The sequence below is a fragment of the Dipodomys spectabilis genome, unplaced genomic scaffold (assembly GCF_019054845.1).
Source record: "Dipodomys spectabilis isolate Male_0828 unplaced genomic scaffold, ASM1905484v1 ptg000098l, whole genome shotgun sequence".
NCBI lineage: Eukaryota > Metazoa > Chordata > Mammalia > Rodentia > Heteromyidae > Dipodomys > Dipodomys spectabilis.
In genome coordinates, this window is record NW_024870775.1 from 24760123 (window position 1) to 24780767 (window position 20645).

General features: G+C 36.7%; 1 protein-coding gene across 4 annotated transcripts in view; it reads right to left on the bottom strand.

The window, feature by feature from the left end:
• Positions 1-20645, bottom strand: part of Mpdz (multiple PDZ domain crumbs cell polarity complex component) — a 161504-nt gene that overhangs the window by 102732 nt on the left and 38127 nt on the right. For all 4 annotated transcript variants that reach the window (XM_042686636.1, XM_042686637.1, XM_042686635.1 and 1 more), the window contains exons 4-10: positions 12129-12338; positions 10849-10988; positions 9928-10141; positions 8937-9065; positions 6127-6330; positions 3467-3581; positions 3039-3127 (exon numbers count right to left, since the gene is read on the bottom strand). In XM_042686636.1, the coding sequence (XP_042542570.1) occupies positions 3039-3127; positions 3467-3581; positions 6127-6330; positions 8937-9065; positions 9928-10141; positions 10849-10988; positions 12129-12338 (1101 nt within the window). The remainder of the gene's footprint in view (positions 1-3038; positions 3128-3466; positions 3582-6126; positions 6331-8936; positions 9066-9927; positions 10142-10848; positions 10989-12128; positions 12339-20645) is intronic.

A 20645-nucleotide genomic window follows, 5' to 3' on the forward strand; every position in this document is an offset into this window, starting at 1 on the left:
AAATGGGGAGGAACAAAGGGTAAACAAATGCAGCAAAGATACTCACTAGACACTATGTTGAATCAGATACTTTAAACGGAAAAAATTATATATACTATGTTGATTGTATCTCAATAAAGCTGATTTTTAAAATCTATTGAAGTAATCCACTCAAAGAAGGACAAAGATTAAGTAAGTTTGAATTTTCAATTTTTAATTCAGCATCATATGTGAAATAAAGACTACATCTATTCATTCTTGCTCTTTTTTTTTTGCTTTTCTTTTTTTGGTGGTACTGGGTTTTGCATTCAGGGCTTCAAATACTGTTGCTCTTCGGCCCTATCTCCAGCCCTTTCTGCTTTGTAAGTTTATATATATTAGATAGGGTCTCTCAGGGCTGATCTAGACCATGATCCACCTATACATATAAGGTTCTCACATGTAGTAGGGACCACAGGTGTGAACCATCATACTCAGCTTATTTGTGGAGATGGAGTCTTCCTAACATTTTGCCCTCTGAGCATGATCCTCTGATCTCTACCTCTTGAGTAGCTAGAAGTAGCATGAGCTACCATCCCCAGTCTCTAGTCATTCTCTTTCCCGCTCTCTCTCTCTCTCTCTCTCCCTCTCTCAAAATAAAAAAAAATGAATAACAGTTAATTCATGGTAAAACAAAGGTCCACTGAAGAGGTTTTTGCAGTACACAGCCAAATTAGGTGGCAAGCTAATTTAACTGCACTCCTAAATTGACTGTTCAATAACACTTTCTGTACAAGTACTTAAGATAATTAAAAAAAATAAAAATAAAGTGAACCAGCACCAGTGACTCATGCCTGTAATCCTAGCTACTCAGGAGGCTGAGATCTGAGGATTGCAGTTCAAAGCCAGCCCAGGCAGAAAACTCCGTGAGACTCTAGAAAACTGGAAGTGGTGCTGTGGCTCAAACGATAGAGTGCTTGCCTTGAGCTGAAGTGCACAGGGACAGCGCCCAGACCCAGACTGACAAAAATAAAAACTAAAATAAATAAATAAATAAATGTGAAAAATAAAAATAATGAGTGAATGAGTGTGGATATTCACAGCAATGAACTCTAGAATACTATATGTATTATAGGCTCAAAAGGCAAAGCCAAAAGGAGTCTTTTGTCTATCTAATAAAAAAAAAAACAGAAAACACATAACATAAAATTACTTTTTTGGGAAAAAATGCTGGTTTTGATATCACAGCCTAGCTTAGAGCCCTATATGGTCTCATATTTTTGCCCTACCTGACCATGATCCTCCCACCTACACTTCCCACATAGCTGAGATAACAAGATTACAAGCATGACCCATCACACACAGCTGTTTGTAGAGATAAGGTCTCACTAATTCGTTTTGCCCAAGCTGGCCTGGAATCATGATCCTCCCAATCTCTATATTCCATGTAGCTGAGATTATGTGTGGACTACTATAGTTGGCAAAATTACCTTTTGTGTGTGTGTGGATTGTGTATGTGCGCATGCCAATTTTGGAGCTGGAACTCAGGGCCTGGTTGCTGTCCCTGAGCCTTTTTGCTCAAGGCTAGGTTCTACCGCTTGAGCCATAGTGCCACTTAAAGCTCTACTTCTAGCTTTTTTCTGTTGATTAGTTGAGAGGTAAGAGTCCCATGGACTTTCCTGACTAGGCTGGCTTCAACCCATAATCCTCAGATATTACTACCTGAGTGGCTAGGATTACAAGCATGACCCATCAGTGCCTAGCAAAATTACCTTTTTTTTTTTTTTTTTAATCCATTGTGGGGCCTGAACTCAGGGCCTAGGCAACTACCCTGGAGCCTCCATGTGCTCAAGGCTAGGTTCTACCTCTTGAGCCATAGTGCCACTTCTGGTTTTTGAGTGGTTAATTGGAGATAGTCTCATGGGAACTTTTCTGCCTGGGTTGTCTTTCAACTGTGATCCTCAGATCTCAGCTTCCTGAGTAGCGAAGATTACAGGCATGAGCCAGTGGTGCCTGGAAAAATTACTTTTTTTTTTCTGGTCCTGGGACTTGAATTCAGGGCCTGGTCTCTGTCCCTGAGCCTCTCTATGCGCAAGGCTAGTACTCTGCCACTTGAGACAGCCCCACTTCTGGCTTTTCTGAGGAGTTTATTGGGGATAAGAGTCTCACAGGAACTTTTCTGCCAGGGCTGGTTTTAAATTGGGATCCTAAGATCTCAGCTTCCTGAGTAGCTAAGATTATAGGTAATAGCCACCAGTGCCCAGCTAAAATTACCATTTTTAAAGGTACAATTTACTAGTGTTAAGTACACTTAGAATGCCATGTAACAGGTCTCATTTTGTAAAATGTATCACAATTCTATTGAGTAAACAAACTTCATATTAGAGAGATCATCATTCTACCTACTGTTCCTATCTTTTTTAAATGACGGGTTTATTTCATTTAGCATAATGTCCTCAGGATTCATCTATGTTGTAATATATATAATTATAGTAAGTCTCTTAACCCAATTTTAGCCAGGAAGCCCCTAGTGAAGTTTTCTGAGTTTCTGTTTCTGGGAGCAGTTTGGGAGATCTAGTAGCCCCTAGAGCTGAACCGAAGGCTGGATTTCCTCATATGCTCTGCCTGAATCTGCAGTATGCTTAAATCCTATGCAAAGTGATATAATCAAGGATCTCCATCTACTTCTTTCCTGTATTTTCTTACAGCAGAAACAGAACTCTGGCCATACAGTTAATAGTAACAGCAGAGTTCTGACGATTTAAAATTTAAAAGAAAAACTTCATCTCAAATTCTGAATTGGATCCCCTAAAGGTCATGATATCTGGGCTTTATTTTGAAGTTTATACAAATCTAACTGCAATATTAATGTAACAAATTCATGATAATGAGAAATCAAAAATACCAGAAATTATACAAAAGTCTTACCATTCAATTAAAATTAGTAAAGCATTGTAATCTAATGATCTATTTTGTTTCTACAAGAAAATTTAAATTAGTAGACCTCACTGAAATTCCACTATAACCCAATTAAGAGAATACCCTTCTCAACCACAGGTATTATTGAATGTCAAACTCACTGCTATGATCTGGTCTCCAATGTGGATTCTTCCGTCATGTTCAACAGCACTGCTTTTTGTAATGCTCTTTACAAAGATTCCTGAAGGTTCTAAGATTAGAAAAAGGATATTTATCATTATTTTCAAAGCACACTCAAAGCACACATCTCTAGTCTCCAAATTTTCAAAGCACACATCTCTAGTCTCCAAATCAATAGCCCCAATTGCAAATGAACAGTTATCCACAATGCACACAAACAAAACCACTAAGAGGAAGAGGAGGCAATTGTTTGGTCCGTGTGTCAGCATATGATATTAAATTGTTTCTAAGAAGTTTTCAACTACTTTATCCAACAATTTGAAACATAATGCATTGATTCAGTATTTCATAGATCCAGATAATAGAAGTAATTACAAAGCTTTGAAAATTACTTAGGTTTTTAAATTACCTAATTTTTTGTCTCCAATATAACCAGCAATTGTAATTCCTAATCCTTGGACATTTTTAGTGAGTTCCACATCAAAGGTCTCACTTTCTTCACTTTTTTGAGTAGAGGCATCAACCTGAAATAAATAAGTAACATAACATAACATAACTGTCTTCCAGGAAAAGAACGAAAATCATCAGTTCGGCCATTCAACTAATAAGCAGTTTCTATGTAAGAGGTACTTGTTATATCTCAATTTATTACTTTTTATAACAGTATAAAATTCCTTATGTTCCTTACAAATCAATGAGCTAGGTACCATTATTGCAGCAAGCTTTCTTTGGAGAAATTCTCTGACACCATAACTTTTCTAAACATCTAACATCTAGTAAAAGTAGAATTTCAACCCAGATAATCTCCGTATAAGTTTCTGCTCCTAAATGATATACAGTACATAAAACATTTAGTAGAGAAAGTGGTGCTGTGGCTCAAGCATTAGAGTGCTCACCTTGAGCTGAAGAGCACAGGGACAGCGCCCAGGCCCAGAGTTAAAGCCCCACGACCGACCAAAAAAAACGAAAAACCATTTAGTAGAATGTAGTGGCCATAGTGCCCATATGTTAGTTTCTATTGCTACCTAAAATTTATAGTTAATTATAAGACAATGCACATGAGTTACTCTATCCTAACCTCTATCATAAATAGGTCTTATTTTGAAAACCAGTGAAAGGTACCAATGAAGTCTCTTAAATTGTCCTTGTTTTTGTTCTGTACATTATAACTTTACTATGAAGATAAGAAAAGTATGCCTTAACATCTTTCCAGAATGCTAGCAAGAAGCAGGGTTCTCAGAAACAGCCTTCTCCAACATGTAGAACTGTTATTAATTGTCTATTTGACCAAAGGGTATGATTTTGTAAATGAAGCATTCATGGACTAGCTCAATATGTCACCATAAGCCATTGGTACTGATGTCAGCAGAATCAACAGACAATCCTGGAAAATACATGACAAAGGGAAGACTATGGGATCTAATGGCAACTCTACTATATATCACTAATGGTCTACCTAAATAAGATAACTTTACAATAAAGTTTGGTTTTATTTTTTTCATTGAACATAATTATCTGTGCAAACTTAGCAAAAGTTTAAAGTTTAGATAATTACAAGAAAATGACAGGATGAAATCTGCTTCAATTGAAACAAATGTGTTTTCTATTTTTAATAAGACTTATGCGAGTGCTATTTTAGAGGGTGGCAATTTGACTATCGAATGGTTTTAAACAGGGCACAAGCTTCAGAAATGATGATATGCACAGAATAGATATTTTTCTAAGCTTTCAATTACATCAAGTGGTTTTCGGTATTGCATTCATTTATATATTGCTGAATAAAATGTTTTGTTTACCACAAAAGAATGCCATTTAAACACTTTCATAAACAAGCTCTCTTTCTTACTTCTTTTTCTCTGCAAAAAATAGCAACCAAATTCAATCCTAAAAACAACACAATCATGGAAATTTCAAGTGTTCTAATAAAACTTTAAAAGGCTTATGGAGGAGGCTAGGATATTAGAAAAGAATTTGTAACAATTGGTTATAAACAACTTGAACAGAAGAAAAACTTTTATATCTATGGAAAAGGAATGGAGGACTTCTATCTCATCTAAACATTATCTAGAAACTGAATATAATCTTTCCTTAAATATTAAAGAGATTTCTAGATAAAATTATTTAGTTAATATTTTATCCAATGTAGTCTTGTGACCTGTAAACCAGCTGCAGCGGTTACTGTCTTCCAGTTTAGAATTTTCCATATCAAATTAAAGACAAAGATAGAAGGTTTTGCTCTTGAATAAAGGTTTTCTTACAACATAAAAATGTTTTAGTTTTTGACTAATAAAATTTTTATTTAAGCTGGGTGCCAGTGACTCACACCTGTAATCCTAGCTACTCAGGAGGCTAAGATCTGAGGATCGCAGTTCAAAGCCAGCCTGAGCAGGAAACTCCATGAGACTCTTATCTCCAATAAACCACTAAAAAAACCTTAATTGGCACTGTGGCTCAAGCGGTAGAGTGCTTGCCTTGAGTTGAAGAGCTGAGGGACAGCACCCAAGCCCAGAGTTCAAGCCCCACAACTGACAAAAAAAAAAAAAAGACTTCAAAAATTTTAAGAATTGAGGATTCCTTATAAATCTAATAATGCTGAGACATACCTTAAAACAGCACAACACTGAGAAGTTTTTAAGACTTATTCACTCCTACCAACCCTGCTCCGGGCTCCCAACCTCCACACATCCAGAACAACAAAAAGACAGTAAGAAGACACTTGTAGAATGGGAAGGATTGTAACTATGACCCCACTTACAGAGAGCATCCAGATTCAATGAATTATTAAACATGCAGATACTGAAAGAAAATAATTCTTTAACATTTCATCCATAGTTCTAAGTACTATCCTTATAAATGCAATGCTTTGAGAAAATGACCACCTAGAAGTTTTAGCAAATTATTTTGGATGTTTTGATAACAAATGATTATTGCTGCAACATTCTTAACATTAGAAATTTATTCCACTGGTTCACATTGATATATGAACACTGGTAAACTAGATTGAACATCCATCATTGTCATCTGAGAGCCTTTCCCTCTCACTTTCCTGTGATTTGTTTTATCACTTACCCGCATATCTGGAGCAGAAGACGGGGAGGAAGAGATTCCCACAGTGGTGGGTGCTGTTGTTTCCTCCACGGCACCTCTTGCAATCATCAACTTAACTCTATTTCCACACTGTCTAAGGACTTGTGCTACTTGTTCACTGCTCATTCCTGCCAGATCTGTGTCACCAATCTTGAGAATGTGGTCTCCACTGCATAACCTCCCATGCTGAATGAAAAAAGAGAAGTTGAATAATGTTATTGTAAATGCTTTAGACAAATCTTAAATGTGGGAAGGGAATAATAAAAAATGGCAGTGATGAGACTTTATGCCAATCCTCAGACATGACATATGTTATTTGTAGTATTGTCTTCTGAATCACTGTAGTATCATTTAATGCAATATAACGCAAATAAAATTGACAAATATTCATAAAGTCAGTAGTTGATATAAATTTTTCATTTTGATATATAAAAGGGAAAAAATGTCTTTTTGTGTTTCACTTTGTTGAGAGTTCAAAGAAAAAATACTATTTAGCAAACATGCAATAACTATTACTTAAAATATGCTAAGAACCACAAAATATCTAGTTATCTAGTTCTGTCAATCATAAGTACCTCAAAAGAAGAGAAACATATACAAAAATCATAGTGAGAAAGCTACCAGCACAACTATGTTTATTGCAGCATTATTTACCATAGCTAAGATATGGAACCAACCCAGATGCCCCTCAGTAGATGAATGGATCAAGAAAATGTGGTATATATACACAATGGAATTCTATGCCTCCATCAGAAAGAATGACATTTCCCCATTTGTTAGGAAATGGAAAGGCTTGGAAAAAATTATATTAAGTGAAGTAAGCCAGGCCCAAAGAAACATAGGTCCCATGGTTTCCCTTATTTGCAATATCTAGTATAGGTATGAGTCAAGCGGAAAAAGTCAGAGAATGTGATGTTAGGAAAACGAACCCTCAAATATGTATTTTAATGTTTTTGTTTCTTTCATGCATGTGTTTCTAACGAATTCATAAGATTATTTCTTTGTTGCTTTGTATGTCCCTCCCCCACAGTGTAACCCCCGCTTTCACTATATTTGATGTCAGTATAACATGTGGAGGAGACGGGGACAAACAAGTCGTTTAAGGATTCAGGTGGACCTGTTGCAACAATGAGAAGTACAAAATGTCATGTCAAAACCAGCTTTACAACGTCGGAGTGGGGGGCGGGGTATGATTGGGTGGGGGGGAGGGGGGAGGGTGGGAAGGGAGGTGAAGGGTAAACAAAGGAGGAGGCTGCAATGCTTGGTAAGAAATGTATGCATTATCCTGCCCATGTAATTGTAACCCCTCTGTACAGTATGTTCTCAAATAAAATAAAATAAATTTTTTAAAAAAAAATCATAGTGAGATGAAATGTGCACAGATGAGGGAAATGAAAAGCAATCTTTAAGCCTCCTAGCAATGCAGGTTTAGTGATTAAATGGTTAAGTAACTGAAACAAAATAATGTCCAAATAAGACTTCTATATCCAGTAAGGTTATTTTATTAAATTGATGGGGAAATAAAAACCTTCCATGATAAATATAAATTAAGGCAATTCATAACTCCTAAGCCAATATAGCAGAAGACGCCACAAAGATAAGAGGAAGAAAGATATGCCACCAAAAGAGCATGGAAAAAAAAAAAAAACTATCACTTGACTAAGAGTTAAACAAATGAGAAGGGAAGAATCAAGCATAATTCAACATGCCAGCAAACCTCTAATCAAAGAGGGAGAAGCTGGTACAAACCCTTAGCCATAACCTTAAATATAAACAGTATGTACTTCCCAATTAAACTAGGTACTGGTGGCTCAACCCTGAATTCTAGCTACTTTGGAGGCTGATATACGAGGGTTCGCAGTTCGAAGCCAGTGTGGGCAGGGAAGTCTGTGAGACTCTTATCTCCAAGTAACACCAAAAAACGAGAAGTGGAGTTGTGGGAAGCAGAGCCACGGTTCAAGTGGTAGAGCACTACTAGGCTTGGGCCAAAGAAACAAGGACAGCACCGTGTCCTGAGTTCAATCTCCAGAATCAGCACCATTAATATATATAATTCAGACATAAGTCATTTGTAAAACCTGGATGAAGGTAGAGATCTTACTGTTTAGTAAACTAAGAGACTCATAAAGACAAAATACCCCATACTTTCTTGAATGAAGAATTATGTATAATTTTCAGAAATACTACATGAAAGTAGAAGGGAGAATATTAGGAAAGGGGGGTCAGTAGGAAAGAAAAAAGGGTAAAAAAGAAGGTGGGTGAGTATAATTAAACATACATGAAGGTGTCATAATGAAGGTTATTACTTTATAAAATTCATACACACTAATAAAATGGCAATGGGGGGGGGAATAATTACTATTCAGGAGGCTAAAACCACAAGGACCATGAGGCTAGCCCAAGCAAAAAGTTCCAAAACTCCTTTCACAAACAATAACTACAGGGAACTGAGATCAAGAGGTTCATGGTTCCAAACCAGACCAGGAAGAAACTTTTGTAAGTCTCCATTTCAACAGCAGAAGTTGGTATAGTAGTGCTCATCTACCATTTCAACTATGGCAGGAAGCACCAAGTATGATGATTACAGTAAAGGCCTGGGCCCAGGTAAAAAGCAAGGTCCTGTAACAAAATAACTAGTGTATAAAACGGACAGAGGTGTGGCTCAGTGATAGAGCACCTGCCTATCAAATACAAGACTCAATACTGCCAATTAAAAAACAAAAAACAAACTTTAAAGAATGAAGACATGCTACTGGATAAAATAGCACTGAAGGCAAATTGAAGTGTCTTACCTGATCAGCTACTCCTCCAGGCAGGATAGTTTTGACTATCACACCAGTTGCTTTACCACCAATGATGCCAAAACCCAGACCGGATCCATCATTCACCAGTTCAATTGTTTCCACATGCTGCCAGTGAACCTAAACATAAAGCTCTTGTATAATTTGTATAAATCTGCAAAAACTACAGTTTTTATGATGATTATTTTATTGGTAGGAAGTAACTGAGTTCAGACAGACTAATGAGCCCTAACAATGTCCCTTTCCTTCACCGTACAACCTTCTCAACAAACTGTTCTACTAGTGATAGATCCTTTTTAAAATAATCAATCCATCATTAATGACTGAATTTCACCAATGCAGAAGATATTTGTAGAACTTTTTTTAAAAAAGGAAGGAAGGAAGGAAGGAAGGAAAATTTAAAGGAGAAAAACTCTCATTACATGTTAGATGACTGCTTAATGTCACCAAAAACTAATTGTTAAAAAAAATTATAGAGGGCTGGGAAGGTGGCTCAGTGGTAGAGTGCTTGCCTTGCATGCCTGAGGCCCTGTGTTCGATCCCTCAGCACCACATAAGCAAAAAGAAAAAAGCCAGAAGTAGCACTGTGGCTCAAGTGGTAGAGCGCTAGCCTTGAGCTGAAGAGCCGAGGGACAGAGCCCAGGCCCAGAGTTCAGGCCCCACGACTGAAACTCCCCCCCAAAAAAATTATAGAATTTATCAAGAAAGCCAAAATTGTATTTGTCTCCAGACAGAGCCAATTTTATTAAAGGACTACATTTTATTTGCAGGAATTCTGTCCTAAAACCACACAAAGAAAGCAAACTCAGTTTTAGAAGCTAGAAACTTAAATCGAAACTTAGCGACAAATATTGCAGAGTAAGGAAATGATCAAATAATAAAAAGACAAAAATCTCAACAAGCAGAAACAACCTAGAAAGACGAGAAACCTGAAGAAACAGAGATGCTTATTCTGTTGCTTCTGAAACTCCTCAGCACCCACCGGATTCGAGTGAGCAGAGACGGTGCTGGCAGCAGATGGAGACCGGGACACTCGGGGGCTGATGACCTGGGGCAAGGAGCCTCTGGCAATAACTAGCTGGACAGTCTCTTTAGCCTTCTGTAGGATATTGATAGCCTGCTGGTGTGTAATTGTCTGATCAAGAACTTGTCCATTGATAGCAAGGATCTGATCGTTTTCCTTCAGTCTTCCATCTCTGTCAAGGATGGAAATGGGGTGATAAAGGACACAGAGTTCTCAAGGAAGTAACAGTTTCCTTAGCAAACATGCTCAGGTCACTGTTAATGCTGTTTTCTACGTTGCACATTGTTTAAGCTTTTCCTGCAGTTCTCCTTTAAAAGTATATGATTTACCTCCATGGGATCAACTTCCTTAAAGGAATTCTATTGCTGCCTCTCACCAATCTCTCTTATTTAAAAGACTTGTTTTTCAACTACTCATGGAACTCACCTATGGTTCTTATCATCCTCGCTTTTAAAAATGAAAATATACATTGCCTTGTTTCTTTGGGTACAGTAATGAAATTTAGTTCAAATGATCATGTGATATTTCTATGGTAGTAGATTTCAAAGCCTAATCAAGAGCCCATATAATATCAATAAAGGTAAAGTTATACTCAAACATTTTCTTTCCTAAAATATAATGAAATTACATGTGCTTAAAAGGTACTTCCACATCCAAAAACTTTCTTTTCTATCACAAAAAATGTTAATGACTGAATATGGGCAGATGAAATACATGAAAAAAATTTTAAATGTTAATGACTTTTAAAATATCAGTTAATAATTGGTGATGTTCCGTTTTGTTTTGTTTCCATTCAGTTCATGTTTTTCTAAGTTCCCCTAAAGTAATCAAAACTCTCTGACTAGGGTCAAGACAGAGAAGGTGCTATGACAATCTCACCTGTGAGCCACACTGCCCTCTTGGATCTCTTGCACAAATATTCCCAGCTCTCCCCTGTTTCCACTCCTGAGCCCCACAACACTAAACCCAAGGCCTCCACATGGAGGTTTGAGGAGCTCAAAAACTTCCACATGGCGACCCTGTTCCAGAAACAAAGCAAGAAATAAAATGAGAAGCCAAGAGTAGTCAGGTATAGTGATGAACTCTTTAATCCCAGACTAAGGAGGCTGAGGCAGAAGGATCATATGCTCCAAGCCAGCCTAGGCTGCATGCACTGTGTGATCCAAGTGAGCCTGGGCTACTTAGTGACATCAAGGCCAGCTCGGGCTATAACCTAGCCTCAAACAAATTACAGATGCTAATTGCTACAGTTAATCATCATCTTATTATTGGCATTACTCGATGTACAAAATACAAAGTAAGAATTTAGATTAAAAAATTCTGTGCATGGGTGTATGTGCGTGTGTGCATGTGCATGTGCTGATAGTAGGACTTGAACTCAGAGCCTCCCACTCTTGCTTAGCATTTTCTTTTTCTCAAGGCTAGTGCTTTACCAGTGGAGCCACAATTCTACTTCTGATTTTTTTTTCTGGCTACTTGGAGATAAGCTTCTGTTTGGGCTGGCCTTGAACCTCAATCCTCAAATTTCAGCCTACTAAATAACAAGGATCATAAGTGAGAACCACAGGTACCCAACCTGGAAAACCTGTCCTCAGATCACTTGTAGTACTCTACCTAGAACGAAGCATTCTACTTTTCCAAAAATTTTTCTGTAATGAAACATGCAATAATTATTTAAAATGTGATAATAAGCTAGGCACAAGGAATAATAGCCTCATGCCTGTAATCTTGTGATTGCAGGAGGCTAGGATATGAGAATCATGGTTCGAAGCTAACCCAATCAGGAAAGTCTCTGAGACTCGAATCTCAGATTAAACTCCAAAAAAAAAAAGAAAAAAAAAAAAAAACAAAGAACTGGAAGGGGAGCTGTGGCTCAAGTGGTAGAACATTAGCCTTGAAAACAAAAATCTCAGGAATAGCATCCAGGCCCTGAGTTCAAACCTCAGGACCAGCATAAAAAGGTAAATAAAGTGTGGTAACAAAAGAAAAAGGAAAATGTAACAGGAAAATCTCTGAGCCATTCAAGCTTTCACAAAATCAACTTCACTTTAATTCCCATATTTTCAGATACTATAAATGCCACTGTGTTCTTTGATTACTCAGAAGTTGATTATCCTTTTAAGATCCATTCCTGTCCTAACAGCAAAAAGTATTCTTACCTGAGCCATATTTTTGATCAGCTGATCCAGCTCATCACAAGCTGGTTTCCCATTGATGTGTGGAGTACCATGCCCTGTAAGTGCTTCCAGATTCCCATTATTAGCAGATAATAAGAAGGATTCATTTGGTAGAGTCGGAATCACAGCAGAATTAAGATGAGGAATGTGGGTTTGTTCAACAGTTGAAGTTGCTGGAGTTGCAATGTTTACCTAAGAATACAGAAATTATTAACAAGAGCATACTTTCTCATCAATTATCAAATTGTCGAAGTGGTCTGCATTAGTATTTGAGTGAGAGTAATCAAAGGGGTACTCTTCTCTTTAACTTGGTCACTAGACCCTAGCCCCTTGCAGTTGGTGTCAGAACTGCTGTTACAGTAAGCATTCTGATGGACTATGCTCTCACACTTTGCAGGCTGGCTAACTCCTGGCACAAAGGAATAATTAACAACAAAATAACTTACAATTATTCATGGGTGACTTATTAAAAGCTTCAAGTTAGATGACAAAACAGCAGATACATGAAGCATCAGTCCTATTTTGATATTTCTATAAGCTATTAGGAATGTGACTGAAAGTATGTGTCAGATTGATTACATAACTGATACACTTAGATCATACTTAGCTCCAGCTACACTGACCTCCTCACTGAACCTCAAAGTGTCAATCAGCTTGCTCTACCAGCCATATACACCCTCCTCCAAATGTACACATACATTCTTCTCTACTGTATTCAGGTCTGCTCTAAAAAGCATACCTTGAGCAAAACAAGCCCTTCCTCACAAAGCTGTCCACACAGAACCCACCATACCTTGCTACATGAGCTAGCTAGACCATGCTTGCCATTTCAGGACCTGATATATAATTAGCCCTCATGTGGCTCTCACCCCTGTCAGTGGAGGTAGACTGCAATGTACAGTTTTCCAGGGTCAGAATCTGAATATTTTATTTTCTTCTAGGTCTCTATTCTCTAGAAGAGAGTCTTGAACCGCGCAGCCCTTCAATATACATTTGCAGAATAAACATGCATCCATTTTTGAGGACTTACTCTGACTGATCTCCTCCCAATTAACTCTTTTGAGCGTAAGTATCTCCATCTTACTGATAAGACTGTATAACCACATACCTAAAGAATAGTTTGTAATCTGGACTCTTTCACAATGGTGCTCCTATCACATGTGCTATTTTATTCACAGAGCACAAAATCATTTGCAATGTCACTTCTGGATAATGACAGGAGATAAAGAGGATCCACTTGTGAAAGTGACCAAGTGATCAAATAATTCATAAATGAATTACTAATCCAATTACAAGAGTTTGTTACATATCCTTAAAAGTAAAGCAGCAAACTCATTAAGTTGCCAAAGTTAACAAAAATTCAACCATTTAATTGACTACCTATAAACATAGATGAAAAAGTGATCAGTGTGTTGAGAAAAGGTTTGTGGGAACCCTTTTAAACACTCATTTTACAATTGGCAGCAGGCATGATCAATTATTATTTTTTCAAAAGCAAGCATCGTATGCCAAGACTACACTTTTTTCCCCCTGAGCTACAGCAACTTCAGCAAAGTCTGCCAGAAGATATACAGCTCAGGTTGAAGCAGATGGCATAATAAAATTTGTGACAGGCTGAAGATCCCACACACCAGGACCTAATTCCTATGGTATATTTGCATAGCAAAAAAAAAATTGGACTTCTGCTATGGTAAGCAAGAAAGAACAAAGCTTGTTCTACGAGTCTATTGATAAGAAAATAACGATAAAAGTAGGAGCTCTGATGCTGTGGAAGACCACCTCAAAGGTAGTCCAAGAGTAAAGGTAGTAGGATTAGAACAAGTACAAACTTACAATATGAATGCCATATACAATTACTTGATATCCATTATCTTCTCATTTATTAAAGAGCCATCAAAGGTCAGGGGCTCTTCTTCCTTTCTGCTATTTAGATCTTACATAAATGTAAATGTAATAGTTACAAGTCATTTATTCTATTACTGTCTTTTGATACCATTGATAATCTTGTTTTTAAAACTGAAAACTAATATTCCTAGGAAAAAGCACAAAAATGTTTCTTGATTCTACTGAGCCTATTTATTAAAATAGATTTGTGAACTAAAATCTCTTCAAAAACAGGAATGAATATTATTTGCCTTCCTAGGTCTGTTCACAGCAAATATGCTATAAATGTTTAATAAAAAGAACTTGACTCCCACTCATAGTTTGCAGAATGTAAACCAAATAAAACACAAATATCTGGTAATTTTTATATGTAAATAAACAATCTGTATAATTTATAGAAGTTGTTAGTCAATGACTAAAAGTCACCAAATAATTATCTGCTCTCTGTTTAGCTCTTGGCTGAGAATTTCAGTATAGAAAGAACTTCTATGTGCTTAATAAATAAACACATATTAAGTTGATTTATAGATTGCAATTAGTGCTATTACTTAAAATAGACCTTAACTGAAGATGATACAAATTACTCAGAAAAAAATAATTTGCTCATCACTGTCATGGTGGCCCGAGCAGTCTGTGCTGCCCAGAAGATTGTGAGTCTGATGCTAGCTTAAGCAATATAGTCAGTTCCAGGACAACCTGAACTAATTAGCAATACCCTATCTTAAAACACCAAAGTAGGTAAAAATGTGCAGCAAGTTTCCTGTGAAACAGCAGAGTTTAACAACCTCTCAGTATTTACAAGTATAGAAGAAACCCTCTTATATTCAGTCAGAACCAGTAATTGATTTAGTTAACCAAATAATTCTAAAATAACGGATATATAACCTAAGTACTTTACTTAAACTTAAAAAATACATTTAATCATATATGAATATACTCATATATGTATGTTTATAAACCTGTATTGCTAAATTTTTGTTACCGCTTAACAATGACAAAAAGTAAGCATTATCTGAGGAATTTGCCATAACAGGTACACCTATTAGAAATGAGGACCTTTTTTTTTTTTTTTTAAACTGCACCTTGTCTTTTTTTTTTTTCAGAGAAAAAAAAATGTGCCTACTTTCTTGTGAATTTACGAATGCTGTGAAACACTTTCTGGAATTGATCCCAAATGTGAAATTTAAAGACAAATAGAATTCTGCAAGTATTCCATGAAATATATCATTTTAAACAGTAGCAATCATAGGGAAAAAAATTAAACATAGGTTTGGGAAGGTGGCTCAATGGTAGAATGCTTGCCTTGTATGCATGAGGCCCTGGGTTCAATTCCTCAGCACCACCTAAGCAGAAAAAGCCGGAAGTGGTGCTCTGGCTCATGTGGTGGAGCGCTAGCCTTGAGCTGAAGAGCTGAGGGACAGCGCCCAGGCCCAGAGTTCAGGCCCCACGACTGACAAAAAGAAAACAAACAAACAAAAAAAAAAACATAATAAGACTCCATTTCAGTCTGGAGTCTTAGGAGGTCTCCTTTTCTATAAATCTTTCAGTGAAATACAGAGTACAGCACAGTTCTGATGCATTATTGAACAGGCAAACCCTTGCACAGCAATTGATGGTGGTACTCTGATTTAATTATTGTTATTTTTAAAGCTAATTAAAGAAATTGAGTTGCACATTCAAAGGGGATTATCTTAATGTGATGAGACTACTTCGGACATAAAGTAGCACATAGTTCCTGAACTAAATTAAATACAAAGTAAAACAGCAGGCTATGAAAAAAAGGAAATGCTTTCACATATAACAAGCACAATTCCCATTATCTATTAACTTTCTTTTTATTCATTCAAATATTTACTGAGCATTTAAGATGTAGGTGATGGCAACAGTAAAGTGACAAGATGTCTTCCATAATTTCTCTGTTAAATATCCTATAAAATTACTCCGAAGTCCATAGTCCAGTTAAAATATTCAAGTAACTTTCTTTTCAAAGGTAGGAGTTACTGAATGGCAGAGCAGATAATGGTCTAGAATCCAGAATCTGTAATACTCCTTAAAGCAGTTGTTATCATAAACTGATACATAAAAAAGGTAAGTGTACTAAATTTAGAAACAAATGCCTTAATGTAAGAATGTTTAAGGACTTATCCTACATAATCAGTATGTGAAGTCTCTGCACCTGCCCCTATTTAAGTACAAGTGTAGAGCTTCAGAAGCATATTTGTCTTAAAATTATCAGCTTGTGAAACTCAAGATGGAAGGCAAAGAACACTTAGCGCCTAAAGAAGGAAACGAATTACAGAGTATGTAAGACTCTTGACTTTTCCTTTTTAATATTTAGGAAGCTATGTGTAGATGATCACTAATCTACCCAGAGCAATGCTATTATTACAGTGAATTAAATGACAAGATCCAGCACAATCTCGTCAAGTTAAGTGAATGGCCAGTTGGCAGGTTATTTTATGTTTGCGTCTTCATTCCAAATTTTATCTATGAAGACTCCAATTCTTCCTGAAACTATACAAGAAATGTCATTTCTCTTAAAATCTATCTAATAAGCATACTGCATTAAAACGTGTGCTCAGGCAGTTTAATACTTGTTTTAAAGAGGGTCTAAATAACACTCATGCTTTTAGAAATAAGGTTTTAAGTAAAAAGATTCAAACATCATTTGGATAATGATAGGAAAATAATCTGAAGTTATAACAGTTCTCATTTTTCTTTTTCCATATTATTATTTAATTTTTTCACTTTCATCACTAAAAAAAAAGTTTTGCAATGAAGCAAAATATAGCAGGATTTTAATTATCCCCCAAGAATGATGTTTTCTTTTTCAAAATTGTTTGATTTTTATGATGTGCAAAATGCTAAGCCAGTACTCTACCAACTGAGCTACATCTCTAGACTTTGTTTGATCTTTTAGAAGGTATCTTTATTTTTACTGTTGTTTTAGAAAGAAAGAAACTAGTGGTGGGTTAAAAGGAATGGCCATAAATACTCTCATCAAGAGCAATAATCTATTTCCTCCTTTCTAAACTGTAATGACTTTATTTCTTCACAAAGTAGTCAATTTGATCAAATCTTGATATTTCAGTAGTTATTTTTAGTATCTGTATTTTAATATGGTAAGCACATATGAGACATTAAATAAAACTATGATGGACACTTCACAGAAAAACACTACAGTTGCACTGAACTAGCCACATTTTTCATGGATATCATATTTGAAAAATAAATGAAAATCAAAATACAATTATGCATACCTGAATATACAAAAGATGCTTTCTAAAAAATGCATTACATCAGTAATTATTATCAATAATAAAATTTGAATTTCAAGTGAAAAAATAGGATTTTAGAACACTCTCCCACTTTGAGTTAAATACCTTTTAGATTTTAAAAGACTTTGCAGATAAGATCTCAAGTGATAACTAACACGAATAATTTTTCCATCATATAATGAAATTTAAATGTGATTTTTGGAATTTTTCAAATTTTCCAAAGGGCCAACATGATATAAAATTATGCTTCGTTTAAAAAAAATTATAAGCCAGACACCTATGGCTCATGACTGTAACTCTAGCTACTCAAGAGGCAAAAGGTCTAAAGGATCATAGTACTAAGCCATATGGAGCAAAAAAGTTCAGGAGACTCATTTCCCCAAAAGAAAAAGCAAAAAGCAGAACAATCATGGCTATGTGGCAGAGCACCAGCCAACCAAGTCAAGCAAGCCAAAGGCCTTCAAACCCCAGTACAATAAAAAGAGAGAGAGAGAGAGAGGAAGGAAGGAAGGAAGGAAGGAAGGAAGGAAGGAAGGAAGGAAGGAAGGAAGGAAGGAAGGAAGGAAGGAAGGAAGGAAGGAAGGAAGGAAGGAAGGAAGGAAGGAGAGAGAAAGAGAAAGAAAAACAGAAACAGAGAGAGAGAGAGAGGGAGGGAGAGAGGGAAAGCAAAATACACAAATAGACTTTGCTACAATATTATAAAATATGCATTGATTTGGCTTTGGATCCTATATTCCAATAAAAAAATGTTTTGGGGCACCAGCAAAGGACATCCACAATTATCTGCAAAAAGTTATTCTTTGTGCTTTCAGTTTATACATCTGTATGAAGACAGATTTTCTCCAAATATGTCAACTACAACCACAAATCCAAAGATGAAATTCAGAAGCAGATAGGCAAATCCAGTTTTTCTTCTATCAAGCCATACATTAAAAAGATGTACAAGGCAGGCGCTGGTGGCTCACGCCTGTAATCCTAGCTACTCAGGAGGCTGAGATCTGAGGATCACGGTTCAAAGCCAGCCCGGGCAGGAAACTCCCTGAAACTCTTATCTCCAATAAAGCACCAGAAAACCAGAAGTGGCGCTCCAGAAGTGGCACTGTAGCTCAAGTGGTAGAGCGCTAGCCTTGAGCTGAAGAGGGCAGGGACAGCCCTTAGGCCCAGAGTTCAAGCCCCACGATCGACAAAAAAAAAAAAATGTACAAAAATATAAAATCAATTCTACCCTTCTGATTTTTAAACATGAACTAAGTATACTACAATCTATGTGAATTAGTAAATATGCTGTTTTAATTTCTAAGGCAAAATATTAGGGGATTAACTTCATAAACAAAAGTTCTCTGCAGTTCTTAATAATTTAAGAGTGTTAATTAGTCATGAGGCCAAAATGTTTGAGACCTGTTGTGTTAATGCTAAACTTTATTAAGAAAGAGGAAGTAGCCACACACTCGTGGCTCACAAAGGTAATCCTAGCTACTAAGGAGACCTAAGGAGAGTATCTGAAGCAGTAAAAAAGTCTATCAGACTCTTATCTCCAATAAATTACCCCAAAAAGCCAGAAGTGGAGTTCTAAAAAACCAATATTTTTTTAGTGATGATAAAGTATTGGGCCTATGCTTTAGACTTTTCAAATCCTGTTATTTAGTTCCCATTTTATAACCAAAGGAAAACAGAAAGGCTTAGTGAAAACTATGTATATGATACTCTATGAAATATATGTGTATATAATATATAATGTTATAATATATACTATTGATGACATAGATTATATATTTCCATTTTTAAAGTATAAACTCTAATCATCTACTAAAAAGTATCAATGGAAAAATCCAAACCAGGATGGAGTTGGTCTCTTAAATACTAATTTGCAAACATAGTAACAATTCAAGCCCAGATAGTCTTTTCTTAGGATTATTTAAAATCACTAAGACATCTGTAAGTTATAATCATTACATGAGTTAAGAAAATAATAAAGCAAATCAATACAGTGCTATGATTAATACCTGGACTCCAGAGTCAGTCTCCCTGGATTCAAATATCAGTTCTAACATATTGTCTCTGTGCCCTTTACCAAGCAGTAAAATGAGGAAAACTACTTTATACTGTTGTTATAATGATGAAACGAGTAGCTACACCAAAACAATTCCCAGCACACAGAAAAAACTAATGCATGTTAATTGCCATGATTATAATGATGATGAGTGGTACATGTTATTGAAAGTGTAGGTTCTCCAAAGTAACTTCAGTTATTTGGTTGATTTATTTATGTTAACATTGGTTCTCTGTCAACAAGTAATACATATTTAATGCACAAGTTTTAATTACTTAAGGATATAAGGATCTTCATGTATTCATTAATTGAGTACTTATTTTTTAGAGTCGAGTTATTCAAAGATGCACATAGCATGTTTTTGCATATAGTAGTAAGTGAACCTCAAATTGACCAGGAATACAATAAATTCTAATGCTTTTTTTTGTCCTTGTGAGGAACAAATAGCAGTAGAATACATTACATAATACACAGTGTCTTTATGTGTATTTGCAAAATACCTCTATATTTAAATCTCAACAATTCTGTGCTTCCATAGCCAAACTTTCCTAAGAAAATTTAGGAAATGTAGCTTAATCAAACGTACTACTATTAGCTGGGCACTGGTGGCTCACATCTGTAATCCTAGCTACTCAGGAGGCTGAGATCTGAGGATCATAGTTCAAAGCCAGCCTGGGCAGAAAATCCATGAGACTTTTATCTCCAATTAACCACCAGAAAACTGAAAGTGGTTCTATGCTCAAAGTGGTAGAGCACTACTAGCCTTGAGCTGAAGAGCTCAGGGATAGCACCCAGGCCGAGTTTAAGCCCCATCACCAACAAAAAGAAGAAAAGAAGAAGGAGGAGGAGGAGGAGGAGGAGGAAGAAGAGGGAGGAGGAAGCAGGAGGGAGGAGGGAGGAGGAAGGAGGGAGGAGGAGGAGGAGGAATGAGGAGGAGGAGGAGGAGAAGGAGGAGGAGGAGGAGGAGGAGGAGGAGGAGGAGGAGGAGAAGGAGGAAGAGGAGGAGGAGGAAGAAGAGGAGGAGGAGGAGGAGGAGGAGGAGGAAGAGGAGGAAGAGGAGGAGGAGGAGGAGGAAGAGGGAGGAGGAAGCAGGAGGGAGGAGGGAGGAGGAAGGAGGAGGAGGAAGCAGGAGAGAGGAGGGAAGAGGAAGGAGGAGAAGAAGATGGAGGAGGAGGAGGAGGAGGAGGAGGAGGAGGAAGCAGGAGGGAGGAGGAAGGAGGAGGAGGAGGAATGAGGAGGAGGAGGACAAGGAGGAGGAGAAGGAGGAGGAGGAGGAGGAGGAGGAGG